General features: G+C 48.5%; 1 protein-coding gene across 3 annotated transcripts in view; it reads right to left on the bottom strand.

The window, feature by feature from the left end:
* SYK (spleen associated tyrosine kinase) overlaps positions 1 to 12,362 on the bottom strand; it is a 94,529-nt gene that overhangs the window by 44,078 nt on the left and 38,089 nt on the right. For all 3 annotated transcript variants that reach the window (XM_025360151.1, XM_025360153.1, XM_025360152.1), the window contains exons 2-3: positions 8,088 to 8,545; positions 6,807 to 6,967 (exon numbers count right to left, since the gene is read on the bottom strand). In XM_025360151.1, the coding sequence (XP_025215936.1) occupies positions 6,807 to 6,967; positions 8,088 to 8,504 (578 nt within the window). In that variant the 5' untranslated portion in view covers positions 8,505 to 8,545. The remainder of the gene's footprint in view (positions 1 to 6,806; positions 6,968 to 8,087; positions 8,546 to 12,362) is intronic.

Raw genomic sequence — 12,362 nt, 5'->3', positions numbered from 1 at the left:
ATTACATTTTAGCAGAGTAACGTGTGTGGGAGAATTGGCTGTGCACAATGGCAACAAACCACATTGTGTGAACCAAGTGGATGAGGGTCAGAGATGATCACAGCCTCCTCTAGACCAAGAGGAGCCCAGCAATGTGACTGCATGGCCATAGGTTTTGCACAGATTGTAAAATATATTTTAGTCACAGCCAGGGAAGATCACTCTGTTCTACTTTAACCTCCCCTCCCAAATATGACAAGGATTCTAAAAATGTACATGCTATTACTAATAATGAAGTGTGAACCTAGAGGAAGGAGTGAAAAGTCTCTTTTTCTATATATAGACAAATATATTAATAAATTATTGTTGAACTAAGACGCAGTCAAACACAGTGAAATCAAGGACATGGAGGAAATAAAAGGTGTTATAGAGACGTGTCAGGCAATTAAGTAAAATATGACATTATCTTTTCTAAATTTTGTACGCTTGTAGTATTTACTAGCCTTTAAAAAATTCTAATTTATTGAATTTTTTTCTTAGTCTAGAAAATATGCTCTATTGTATGCCTAATTTTATATTTTTTCAAAAATAAGAGGGTCTTCAAATTGTGTATGCTTCGGACCCCTCAATCCTGGATCCTCCCTTTTGGGGAAGGGATATATAATTTTTGGAAAGTAAGCTTTGTTTCCTTTTTCTAACAAATTCATTTTTCACAGACAGCTGTGACTAGCTTCTCAAAATAGCAACCTGTGCTGTCATACAAGGCCTCTAGGGGCAGGGGATCTCCCTCCCCACTCAGCCCCTCTCCCTAGACTTGGTCCCTGATGTCACCAACGAGGCAGCACTCTGACCCTCACCCACCGAATGTGGGCTGGAGGACTCCCCCTCTAGTGCTCGCTTCTAGCCAGCTGGACCCCAGACAAGGGCAGGGCCGCTATGGCAAAGGCCAGGTGATGAACATCACCTCCAGAAACGCCACAGGCGACTGCAACGGACAACCACTGGCCCGTACTGCCCAACCCCTCCATGAACAGCCTCTGTCTATATTCGTGATTCTTCAAGCACATGTGCAAAGGCCCTGTAACTACCTTCTCAGAGTCACTCCTGAAAGGTGTGGGTGAGCTGTGTGGACAGGACACAAGAGAGGGGAAAGCTGATGGACACCTCTGTGTGTTCTGAGATTTCACACGGACATCCCTGGGTGCTGCACCTTGCACGGGGAATAGGGAGGGGCCCATGGTTGTGGAGTCTCTGGAGATGGATTTGGTCGCTGGCTGCTGTTTCTGTTTAGCCGCAGACAACATCAGGGACCTGGTTTTGCCTTCCAGCCTTGGACAAGCTCCTCCACAGCTGAGTTCTTCTTTGAAAAACAAGAAATTTCACCCCCGTAAGTGGTAAATGCCCTCTGGCTCAGGTGTACTGTCACTGTAAGTGGATTTCACGTATAGTTCCTGAGGAGAGAAAACTGGGAGCCGAGTTGGACGGCATCTTCCAGACGTAATCTGCTTCTATCATCTGCATTTTGAACTGCATTACCGAGGATTTATAATCTGATCTAGCTCTCCGAAATAGGTTGCCTTACCCTCAGTGTTTTCAAGGTCTGTTGGAGCAAAGGCATTTTGCGATGGCCATGGAGGGTGCATGTGTTTCAGGAATTCTTTTGTTTTTTTCACCTTTTAGTACAATTCTTACTAATGCCGCTTTCCACATAAAGCGATTCTCAGGCTGAAATGCCGGCATCTGAATGGTGGAGACCGCATATTGGTACTCACGATGGAAGTGTGAAGAGTAATTGCTGGGATTTTGTTTACCCGTATTATCTACCAAACTAGTAAAATCCTGTTAGTTTATGACTTGCAATGCAAAAATAAACTTCCAACCCCCTCTGTGAAATAATAATAATAATTTTTTTTTTTGAGATAGAGTCTTGCTCTGTTGCCCAGGCTGGAGTGCAGTGGTGTGATCTCGGCTCACTGCAACCTCCGCCTCCTGGGTTCAAGCAATTCTCCTGCCTCAGCCTCCTGAGTAGCTGGGACTACAGGCACGCGTCACTACATCCAGCTAATTCTTGTATTGTTAGTAGAGATGGGGTTTCACCATGTTAGTCAGGATGGTCTCGATATCTTGACCGTGTGATCGCCCGCCTCCGCCTCCCAAAGTGCTGGGATTACAGGCGTGAGCCACCGTGCCTGGCAGAAATAATTATTCTTTATTTAAGTCTGTCACTTCATAAAAGCAAAAGCTTAGTGTGAATCCTTTTATGGCCAGACAGTGACTCTCACTGTATATATTCACAGCCACAGAGTGGAAACAAACACCTACGGCAGACTGAAGAACAGAAGGGAAGGATAAGGGAGACCTGCCTGGTTTTCCCACCTGCAGAAGAATGACTCACCTGCAGAGGCCATGATACACCTGTGATGCAGGGACGGGAAGAGTTTGCATGGAGGACCTGACATTCAGTGTATGTTACTGATGCATCCAAGTGTACTCCAGGTCACTGTAGCGGGAGGGGGATGAAGTTGCTTCATTCAGTGCCAAGCACCATGCAGAGGGCCTTCAGTTTATGATACACTATAACCCTGAATGACTCTGAGAGTCAGAGATGACATTAAAGCTATTTTACAGACAATAAAGCTATTTTACAGACAAAGAAATGAAGGAGACAGATCACTGAGTAAGTTGCTCAAGGTCCCATAGCTGGTGATACGGTGGAGCCAGCATTTGGGGCCAGGCAACCCGAACGATACGTTGTTAACAGTCCACCCGGCCTCCTACCCAGAGAAAGCAAATCTTACAAACCATGGAGTGCACAGTGTCATGTTTTTATATTTCTATATCTATTGCTGTGTCCCTGCATCTGTCCATCAGTAATGATTTAAGAGGAGGTAGAAAGGTGCAAGAATCCCCATTCCTTCCCCAACACAGACAGGTGTGGGGCTGTCCCCACACAGAACTGCAGTGGTATTACTACATGTCAGGAAGTGGAAAGCAAAAACGAGCAGGGAGATGGAGAATGGGTCCAAACAATTCATTGATTTAGGCGACAGGCATTCATTGAACACCTCCTAAGGGCCAGCCCACAGGCCTGTACAGGACCCAGGTCAAAGCACAGTGGGTGGGGTGGACAGGAGATCAGAACGGAGACAAACTGACTGATGCTCAGGCATGAGAAAGTGAAGGCCCTGAAATCACGATGAAGAAATCAACACATTTGGTTTGCAAATACATGAACACGCACACCTCCCTACAGCAAACCGGTGTAGACAGGCAGAGCCCACCGAATGTCAGCTGACCCTGGCCCTTTGCTTCCTAAAGACAGCCCCCCAACTCGCCCAAAGTAGGGTCCTCCCAGTGCCGTGAGTGCTCTGCAACCTGGCCCCCAACTCCACCCTTCTCCATTCACTCTGTGCCAGTGACACTGGCCTCTGTGGGTGCCCAGGTCCCCAGGCACACTCCTTCCACAGGGCATTTGAATTTGCCATTCCCTGGGCAGGGATGTTTCCTCGCTGCCTTCAGGCCTCTTCTCAGTGGCCTCCCTCACAGCAAGGCCCATCCTCTCCACGCAGCAGAAACAAGCCCCAGCATCCCGACCCCAGTACGCTCTACATCCTTACTTAAATGCAGTCTTTCCCATTGTTCAGTGTCCTTTCTCCCACTGAAATGCAGGCTCCACGAGGGCAGGGGCTTGCTGATTGACTTCTCCCTTCCCAAAGTCCAGAATGGTGCCTGGCACTTAGTGCTTCAAGCAACTACAGACTCCAGTAACGTTGGTCCATGGATGGATTAGCTGACATGATGGTTGGAAAGTAGACATGGGCACATTCTTTAGGAGAATCTAAATGAGGGCCCAAGAAGAACGGTGGGAAAAAAACAGCCGCTGGCTCAGTGAGGACATCCAGCAGTGACTGGAATCTAGTTCTCACTCCAAAGACCTTGTGCTGTGGCTATTCGTTGCAAATAATGGACTTTTATAAAACTGTCTGCAAGTAGGGCAGATTTGGATGATTCAAAACCAGGTCTGGGACTTCCTGCAGCGTTGGCCTGACCCCACAGGGGAGTAAAGGACAGACTCCCGCAGTGGATCAGGAGCTGACGCACTCACACCGAAAGGGCAGCCACAGCATCTGGTGATGGTTCACAAGAGTTCCCTGGAGGCTTTTAGCTCTATTTCCCATGAAAGAAACACACAAAGAAACAGTTCCAAAGATGAAAGAATCTGGACCAACATCTAGGCAACCTGGACTTGGGAGACATTGCATTCAGGGATGCACACTGTGCCCCATGCTGGAAGCATGGTAGATTTGGACTGTATTCAGTACAGTGGCAAATTCTCCATGCTCTCCACAAGCATACACAACCATATTCAAACACTCACAGGATAACACACCCCCTACACTGCAACAAGGAAGGTTTACACACTTGGCAATAGCTAAGAACCCCAGCCAGGTTCTGTAGGAGATGAAAGGTTGCCACGAGGTGAAATTGCCAGGTGGTAAAGCCTTCCAGGATATTTCCTCACATTTTCTCTGTTAAAAACACCATAAGATACCCTGACAAGGAGACTTTCCTGGTCCTCATGATGGAGAAAGAGCATTGAAGAGAGAAGAAAAGCTACACCGGTGATGACCACATGTACTGTGCTGTGTACATGGTGTGCGTTTTCATTGAATCCTCAAGACGGTCACAGACCCAGCGCAGCAGAGCCTGGGGAAAGTTCCCCTTAGCCTAAGGTTCTTCAACCGTCATGGGAACATGGGTTCTGAAGCTGGGTCTTGCTGCTCAGGTTTAGCTCTACTCTTCCCTCTCACTAATACCCTTCCTGATGCCAGGCCTGGGCATGGGGTGCTATGCACCGCCAGTCCACAGGTGAGCCCTGCAGGTGTGAAGGGAGCACAAGAAGATGGGGGACTGAGCTGTGGACAACACAAGGGAGAAAGCCTTGGAAGCTATTATCTGGGAGGTTGGCGATTATGGGGTGATAACTGGGCAACTGCAATATAAGGTAGAACAGGAACCCAGGAGAAGAGGACAGCTAAGGAGGGGGCGCTTGGTGAAAATGCAGAAGCCCAGACTCCTTTCCCACAGGCCCATGCCTGGTTAGCTCTGACTCCAGCTGAATAGGAAGCACAGCAAGTTTGAGACTCCCTTGCATAAACCATAAGCCCCAGTGTCAGGTGCATGTGCTGTGAGGACACATGAGATGTCGGTCTGCACAGGGCAGATAGAGAACAAGGTATGTTCGGCAAATAAGAGCTTTACCTCCCAGCCTTCCGCATGGGGTTTATACACGTCCCCTGGAAAGGAAGGAGAGAGCAGAAGTCATGGCCATGAAGGGTGCAACTACTGTTTTCAGGAACAGACAACGCTGAATAAAGAAATGGCTTCGTGGCTGAAGAGGCTATGAGCAGGCTTCTTAACCAGCAGGAAGCTGGCCAACCTCATCGTGCGGATTATGCTATTTTGGGCTGACTTCATATGCCAAGATGCTATGTGCATGGCTCCATGACATTCATGTTGGAAATTATTGCTGAGAAGATGGTAAGAGGCCAAACCTCAGCAAAAACAGCCATAGGTGCCTCCAGTGAGGGCCAATGTCTTCCCTCCCCACAGTGTTCTGCTGCTGCATGGGGCTGCATCCCAATAAAGACTATCGCTGTAGGCACCGCCGCGTGGCAACCTGGGCCACTCTTCCTTCTTCTTCTTCTTTTTTTTTTAATAGTATTGTGGTCAATTTCTTTTCTCTTCTTTTTTCCTTCTTTTGAGACAGGGTCTCACTATGTTGCCCAGGCTGGTCTCAAACCAGCCTCAAACCATAGTGAGATCACAGTGAGGATCAAGTGATCCTCTTGCCAGGAGTAGCTGGGACTACAGGTGCGTGCCACTGCACTCAGCTAAGATCATTTTTGAAATACAAGGTATGACAGTCAAGTCTGAGGAAATTCCTTTGACTAGATGGATATGCAGAGAAAAGACTTCTAAATCCAGGAAAAGTTTACAAAGTCAGCTGGGGATTCGCCAATTGCCAAACCATGAGGCTGCATCGCTGGTTCTGGTTATGCTTCCAAGGTAAGCACCTCTGTAAGGACACTGAGAGGTGACCAGGGGATCATTTCCCCCAGAGAAAACCGCCCCACTGAGCCACCTTGACCAGGCACCCTCGAAGGAACAAGGTTGACATCTCCCAAAGACAGTTCTTTACCTTCTCTGGACAACTGACTGACCACGTTGGCCTGTATCTCAGAACCTTCTACAATTTAGATTTACATTGAACCAGTGAGGATAACAAACAGAACCCAAGATTCAGACAGACCCTCTAATGATTGTGGGCCTAAGGCTGAAGCCCACAAACCCGCACTCACCACTCATGGACATTACTCCCAGGAAACTTTCCTGAACATCTTTCGTGTTAGCATCTTGTTTCATGTAAAAATAGAAGTAAAGTCTGAGATCAAGGGGGTAGTTTGAGTGAAAAAAACTGCAGTATTTTAATTTCAGTTGGATAACCACAGAATTTGCTATGCATCCTATAATTTGCCATTAAAAGGAGAATATGGGGCTGAATCACATTTTCTTTAAACGTTGTGTCCCTCGGTGCCCAAAAAGAGTGTTCATTTTAGAGTTAGACTGGGCAAAATAAACACTGGGTCACAGGTGATAGCTTTAGTTAGAAATGTCTTTAGGACAGGCCAGCATGCATGTTGTCAAACGACAATGTATGGCCTCTTCCCAGGGTCATGTGAGGCCAGTCACAGGGAAGCTGAATTATTCCCAATTGTCCCCACAGGCCTGGTGGCAGGAGGTGAGGGGGAAGGCACAATACTCACAGGAACTTTCCGTTTGTCTTTGATCCTATCAGGACAATTTGCTCAGACTCTTCTCGAGAGATTTTTCCATGGAACCAAGGCATTTTTTCATGGGCTGTGGTGGCGATCAGCTTCTCCAGCTGAGGCTTCTGGCTGATGATGGCCTGCTCCAGAGCCTGACCCTGCCACGTGGAGAGCAGAGCAGAGTAAACCACACCGAGGAAAAATGAAAATGATGCAGAAGGCATTTCCAGTCTGTCTCGAGTCCTGGCATGGTAAAACAGGATCAAACCTTATTCACTCATTCATGCAGTAAATAAAACCAGAAAGATCTTTACACATTACTTAAGTACTTTCAAGTGTATAAATAAAAAGAACATGGCTGGGCACGGTGGTTCACACTTGTAATGCCAGCATTTTGGGAGGCCAAGGTGGGTGGATCACTTGAGGTCAGGAGTTCGAGACCAGCCTGGCCAGCATGGTGAAACTCCATCTCTACTAAAAATACAAAAATTAGCCAGGTGTGGTGGCACATGCCTGTAATCCCAGCTACTTGAGAGGCTGAGGCAGGAGAATTGCTTGAACCTGGGAGGCAGAGGTTGCACTGAGCTGAGATCATGCCACTGCACTCCAGCCTGGGTGACAGAGCAAGACTCTGTCTCAAAAAATAAAAAATAAAATTAAAAAAAACATACATATCCTTTGCTGTGGCAATCCCAACCCTTTCAAAGTTTATCCTGCAGACATTGCATATGAGCATAGTATACGATAGGTCTAAAGCAATGTTGTTAGCAGCATTTATTCATAAACAGCAAATGTGTTTATCAATAGGTACTAATTAAATAAATTACGGTGCATAGCAGGTGACACCAGATAGCCAAAGAACAGGTGATGCAGCTTCATGAGTGTTGACACAGAAAGTTCTGCAAGAGATATTAGGAAGCCATAAAATCAAGTGCCTATCAGTGTGTCTAGTAGGACCTTGTCAGATAAATAGAAACCAATCAACACCTATCAATGCCTCTCTGAAAAGGCCCTCCATGCACTGGGTAACGGTGGTTCCCTGTGGTGGAGAAACTCACATTGCTGGCACAAAGGGGCCCACCCTCTCAGCTGTGGCTGTGAAAGGGGAAAGACTCGTATTAGAGAGAGGCACTTTTTGGCCAAAGTTGATGCTTCAGGAGGTGGTTGTGTTATTTGGGCACACAGGGTACATAGGCATAGGTGTTGCATGTAGCCAGGAAGTCTGTGTGGGGTCACAGGGCCCCCTGGGTCCAGGGAGCAGGACCAGCTGTGGCGCACCTGCAGGTTCCATGTCTGCTTCACATATTCCCTGATGAGGTTTTCCTTCAAGTCCTCAAAGGGCCCAGTCTTGGGCTGCACCCCCTGGGGCCGGTTGAAGGGCTTCTTCAGGAGGCAGACCAGGCCATCAGACTCCTGCGAGTGGTAGTGGCAGAGGTCGGCGGGGCTGGCGTGGGTCCTGCCGCCAGCGATGGCGTAGGTGCCGTTCAGCTCCCGCTCGATGGTGTAGTGGTGTGCCTTCCTCCCGTGCGCCACGGACAGGGCGAAGCCGCCCAGGTAGTTGCGGCTCTGGCGCAGCAAATAGAGCCCATCGCTCATGCCCCCCTGGACCAGGTAATCTTCTGCCTCCTCCCGGGTGATGTTGCCGAAAAAGAAGGGCAGGTGGTTGGCGTTGTCAGCCATGCCGCTGCTCGCCATGCTTCAGAGGCCGGAGGGCACACGCCTACGCAGGTGTCCACCTGGGCAAGACAGAGACAGAGAACTTTGGTGAGGAACCCACGTGGCAGGGAACATTTGCTAAAACCACTCAAACTCTTTCAAAGCGGAGACAAACCCTTCCAGCCCTGAACAGACACTTCCTTCTTTGGCCCTCCCAACACACAGTTGTCTTTCTGTTCACATCATTACAGTTTCCAGCATGCCTTCTAACTAAGCTAAAATCAGAGTATTTGATGGAAGTGACCAAATTAAATAATTATCTTTTTGTCGGCGGGGTGGGGAAGGACAAAGAATTCTAAAAATAAACATGCCACAAAGAGAAGCAAACAGAAGGGCTATTGCAAAACAGGACTTTCGGGCTGACCCTAAGGGTCCCAGCGCGCACACAGGAGGCAGAGTCTACATGAGCACAAACCACCTGCTCCTGCTGAGTCCAGACAACGTTAGAGAAGTCCCGCTCCTCATCACAGTGTCCAAGGAGGATGCTACCACCGCCTCACCCACCTGGGCTGCCAGACTCTGCCTGGAGCAGTCAGTCACACGCTGGTGCTGAGCCCCAGAGGTGAAGTGAGGCCACGTTGAGGGCCCACACGGAACTGTGACTTGTGGTCACCACAAGGCCTTCCCACCTTCAGCCCAGGGCTATGACAGCAACAAGCCACTGCCTGAGACATGAAGAGTGACACCCTCCCAGCCCCTGAGGCCTGGGGCCCATAGGCTGTCCTCTCCCCACTTCTCCAGACCACTTCCTGGGCAACTCCACTTCCCATCTGCAGGGCTCGTGTTAAAGAGATAGTGCCTGTTCCCAGGCCACGAGGACATCTGACATAGGAGAGACACTGCTTGCAGTAAATAAATACATTTCAGAAGCAAAAAGGAAGGCGGCCAATGCATATTTAATATGGAGAGTATTTCCTCTCAATCATAGTTGTAAATGAGAAGGATACATATTGCCAGCCCCAAAAGTATCCAACAAGGCACATTTTAACCAAAAGGGGCTCGTCATGAATGGAAAATTATCTAGATGACTCCATCCATTCATCCAGGGAACAAAGTGCATGCCCCTCATGGTCCACACACACACACACAGACCCCCCATACCACATGCATACCACAAGCATGCCACACACACTACGAACACATACCACACCTGCACTACACACACACCATGCCCTACACGCACACTATATGCATCACACACACCAAACACACAAACTGCACACACACACCACACACACAAAACACACTACACACATCACACACTACACTACATACACACTACACACACAAAGCATACATGAAACACACACCACTACATGCACAATACACATATCACATACACTACACACATCACACACTGCACACACAACACACACAAATTACATACACACCACACACTACACACATCACACATACTACACACATATCACAAACTACATACACACCCACACACCATAATATACACAACACATGCTACACTACACACTACACATACAAAACACACACAAAACACACCACACAACTACATGCACACTACACATGTCACACACACCACACACACACAAACTACATACACACTACACACACAAAGCACACACTGCACACATACCACACACAAACTACATACACACTACACATGCAACACATTACACGTATCTCACACACACTGCACACACGCCACACACAAACTACACACACACTACACACAACACACTACACACACATTTCACAGGTAACACACTACACACACCACACACACACCACATACAAACTACATACATACTACACACAAAACACTACATGCAACACACAAAACACTACATACACACTACACACAGAAAACACACACAAACCACACCACACCACTACATGCACACTATACACATCACACACACTGCGCACACACCACACACAAACTACATGCATGCCACACACACCATAGTACACACTACACACACAAAACACACACGTGAAGCACACCACACCACAGACCCCGCACCACGATGATGTGAAGTGGCTTCTTAACATGCACTATCCTACGAGGGGCTACAACAGGTAAGAGCGTCAGCCTGACACAGGCAACAGAGTTCTCCCCAGATGGTGTCCTCAAGTCACTACTCCTGGGCGAGCCCCTAATGAGGCATGGGTTTTATTATAATTTGAGGGTATTCATCATCATTTCCTGGCTTGCCTCTCACAGCAGTTGACTATCAGTGACTTTTCTTTGCCCAGCAGGTTTCTAAAATTTCATCTCTTAGCAAGGTGTTTTTGTTTTTTAAAGTATATCTACATTACTTTGGAGTCTAAGAAGGCTGTTAACAGAAAGACGCCTCTGGAAACACAGTGTGCCGATGAGTCTCTTGGAAGAAATACTACTCTTTTGACTGCTTTCCCCTTTCTACAATGCTTTGGTTGAAGGTCAGTCACTGCCCCCAGCCTGCCTTTCTCACGCTCCTCCCTTTTCCTGCAGTGGGTCTTCTCAGGCCTCCAACCCCATATCCATTGTTTCCCCTGCAGCCCAGCAGGTCTCACACTTCCACGTGGTCTGGGGGCTCTGATACACCCAGGGACTGGGACGCTGCTGTTCCTGCAATCCTGATGATGCGGATGCCAGGTTCTGACACCATCTGAGACCAGGCTCTCCATTTTCTCTGCCTTCCCTGCCCAGGCAGTGCCCCAGCCAGGAACCCAGGAGTCCTCCGCAGGCCTTGCATTCTCTAAGGTTCATTTTCCAAGCGCCCCTGGTGCATGCTCCTTACTGCCTGTATCCATGACCCCTGCCTGGCTTAACCCTGTCCTTTCCACTGCTGCCCTTCACCCCTCACCTTCTGCCCTCCAGCTTCCTGATGCCTCCCTCTCCAGCTGCCTGGTCCTCCCTCAAAGCACACATCAGCCCTCCCTGCCTCTTCCAACATGCCCAGTCCACAGACCACACTGGACAGCACTGGGATGCTGTGGCTTCCCCTTCTTGTCCTCACCACATGTGCTTTCTGCTGACGCACACAGCTCTTCCTCCTGGCCATCTAGGTCATCCTTGCAGACCCAGCTCAAATACCCCTGTTGCTGTGTACCTGGCCCTGATGCTTGTGTCCCCTCTGCAGGGCCCAGGTTACTTTTTATGTAGTTGCAGAACAGCAGACTGCACCATCAGCTCCAACTGAGACAGTAATTTTGTAAGAACAAAATTTTAAATAAAATGTGAGCAAATACTTTTTAACTTATATAAATCTTAACATAGCTACTATTTTTAAAATTCATTGGCTTGTCACTAATCATTACATGGGTGCTGGCACTTTGGCATGAATCCCATATAGAAGTGAATGGAAAGGAAGTGAGACAGGCTGTGGCCAGGTCTCGGGGAGCATCTGCAGACCCGGAGCAACCTCCAGGCACATGCCAGGGACACTGTGTGGCTCTGATGGTGCATTGCAGGTACATTCCCAAGCAGGCGGCAGAAGAATGTGCTACACTGTGTCAGCACCGATGTGGCTGATGGCCCTTTTCTGGCCATGTGACTTCCTGTGCTGGAGTTGACCTGGGCGTGTTGGTGGTGATGGTTTGGGCAGAATCACTGCTTCACTGCAAGGACAGCTTATGGCACATTTTTGGGCTATTTAATTGGGGGAATAAACAGTGTCCATGGTGTTCCTGTGCCTATCTTCTCAGGACTGACACCCGCCGGCACCCACCCGGGGCCTTGTCCTGGTCTCCAACCTCCTCTTTCTCAGGCCACCTTGGCAGGAGTTGGCCATCTCCATTCCAGCCACTGCCCACAGTGGCCCAGGCTGCTGTTCTCAGCTCCACTTTTCAGATACCAGCTCTCAGTCAGTATGGCAA

This window comes from Theropithecus gelada, chromosome 15 (assembly GCF_003255815.1).
Source record: "Theropithecus gelada isolate Dixy chromosome 15, Tgel_1.0, whole genome shotgun sequence".
Taxonomy (NCBI): domain Eukaryota; kingdom Metazoa; phylum Chordata; class Mammalia; order Primates; family Cercopithecidae; genus Theropithecus; species Theropithecus gelada.
The sequence above is the reverse complement of the archived record's forward strand: the minus strand, read 5'-3'. Positions and strand labels throughout refer to the sequence as shown.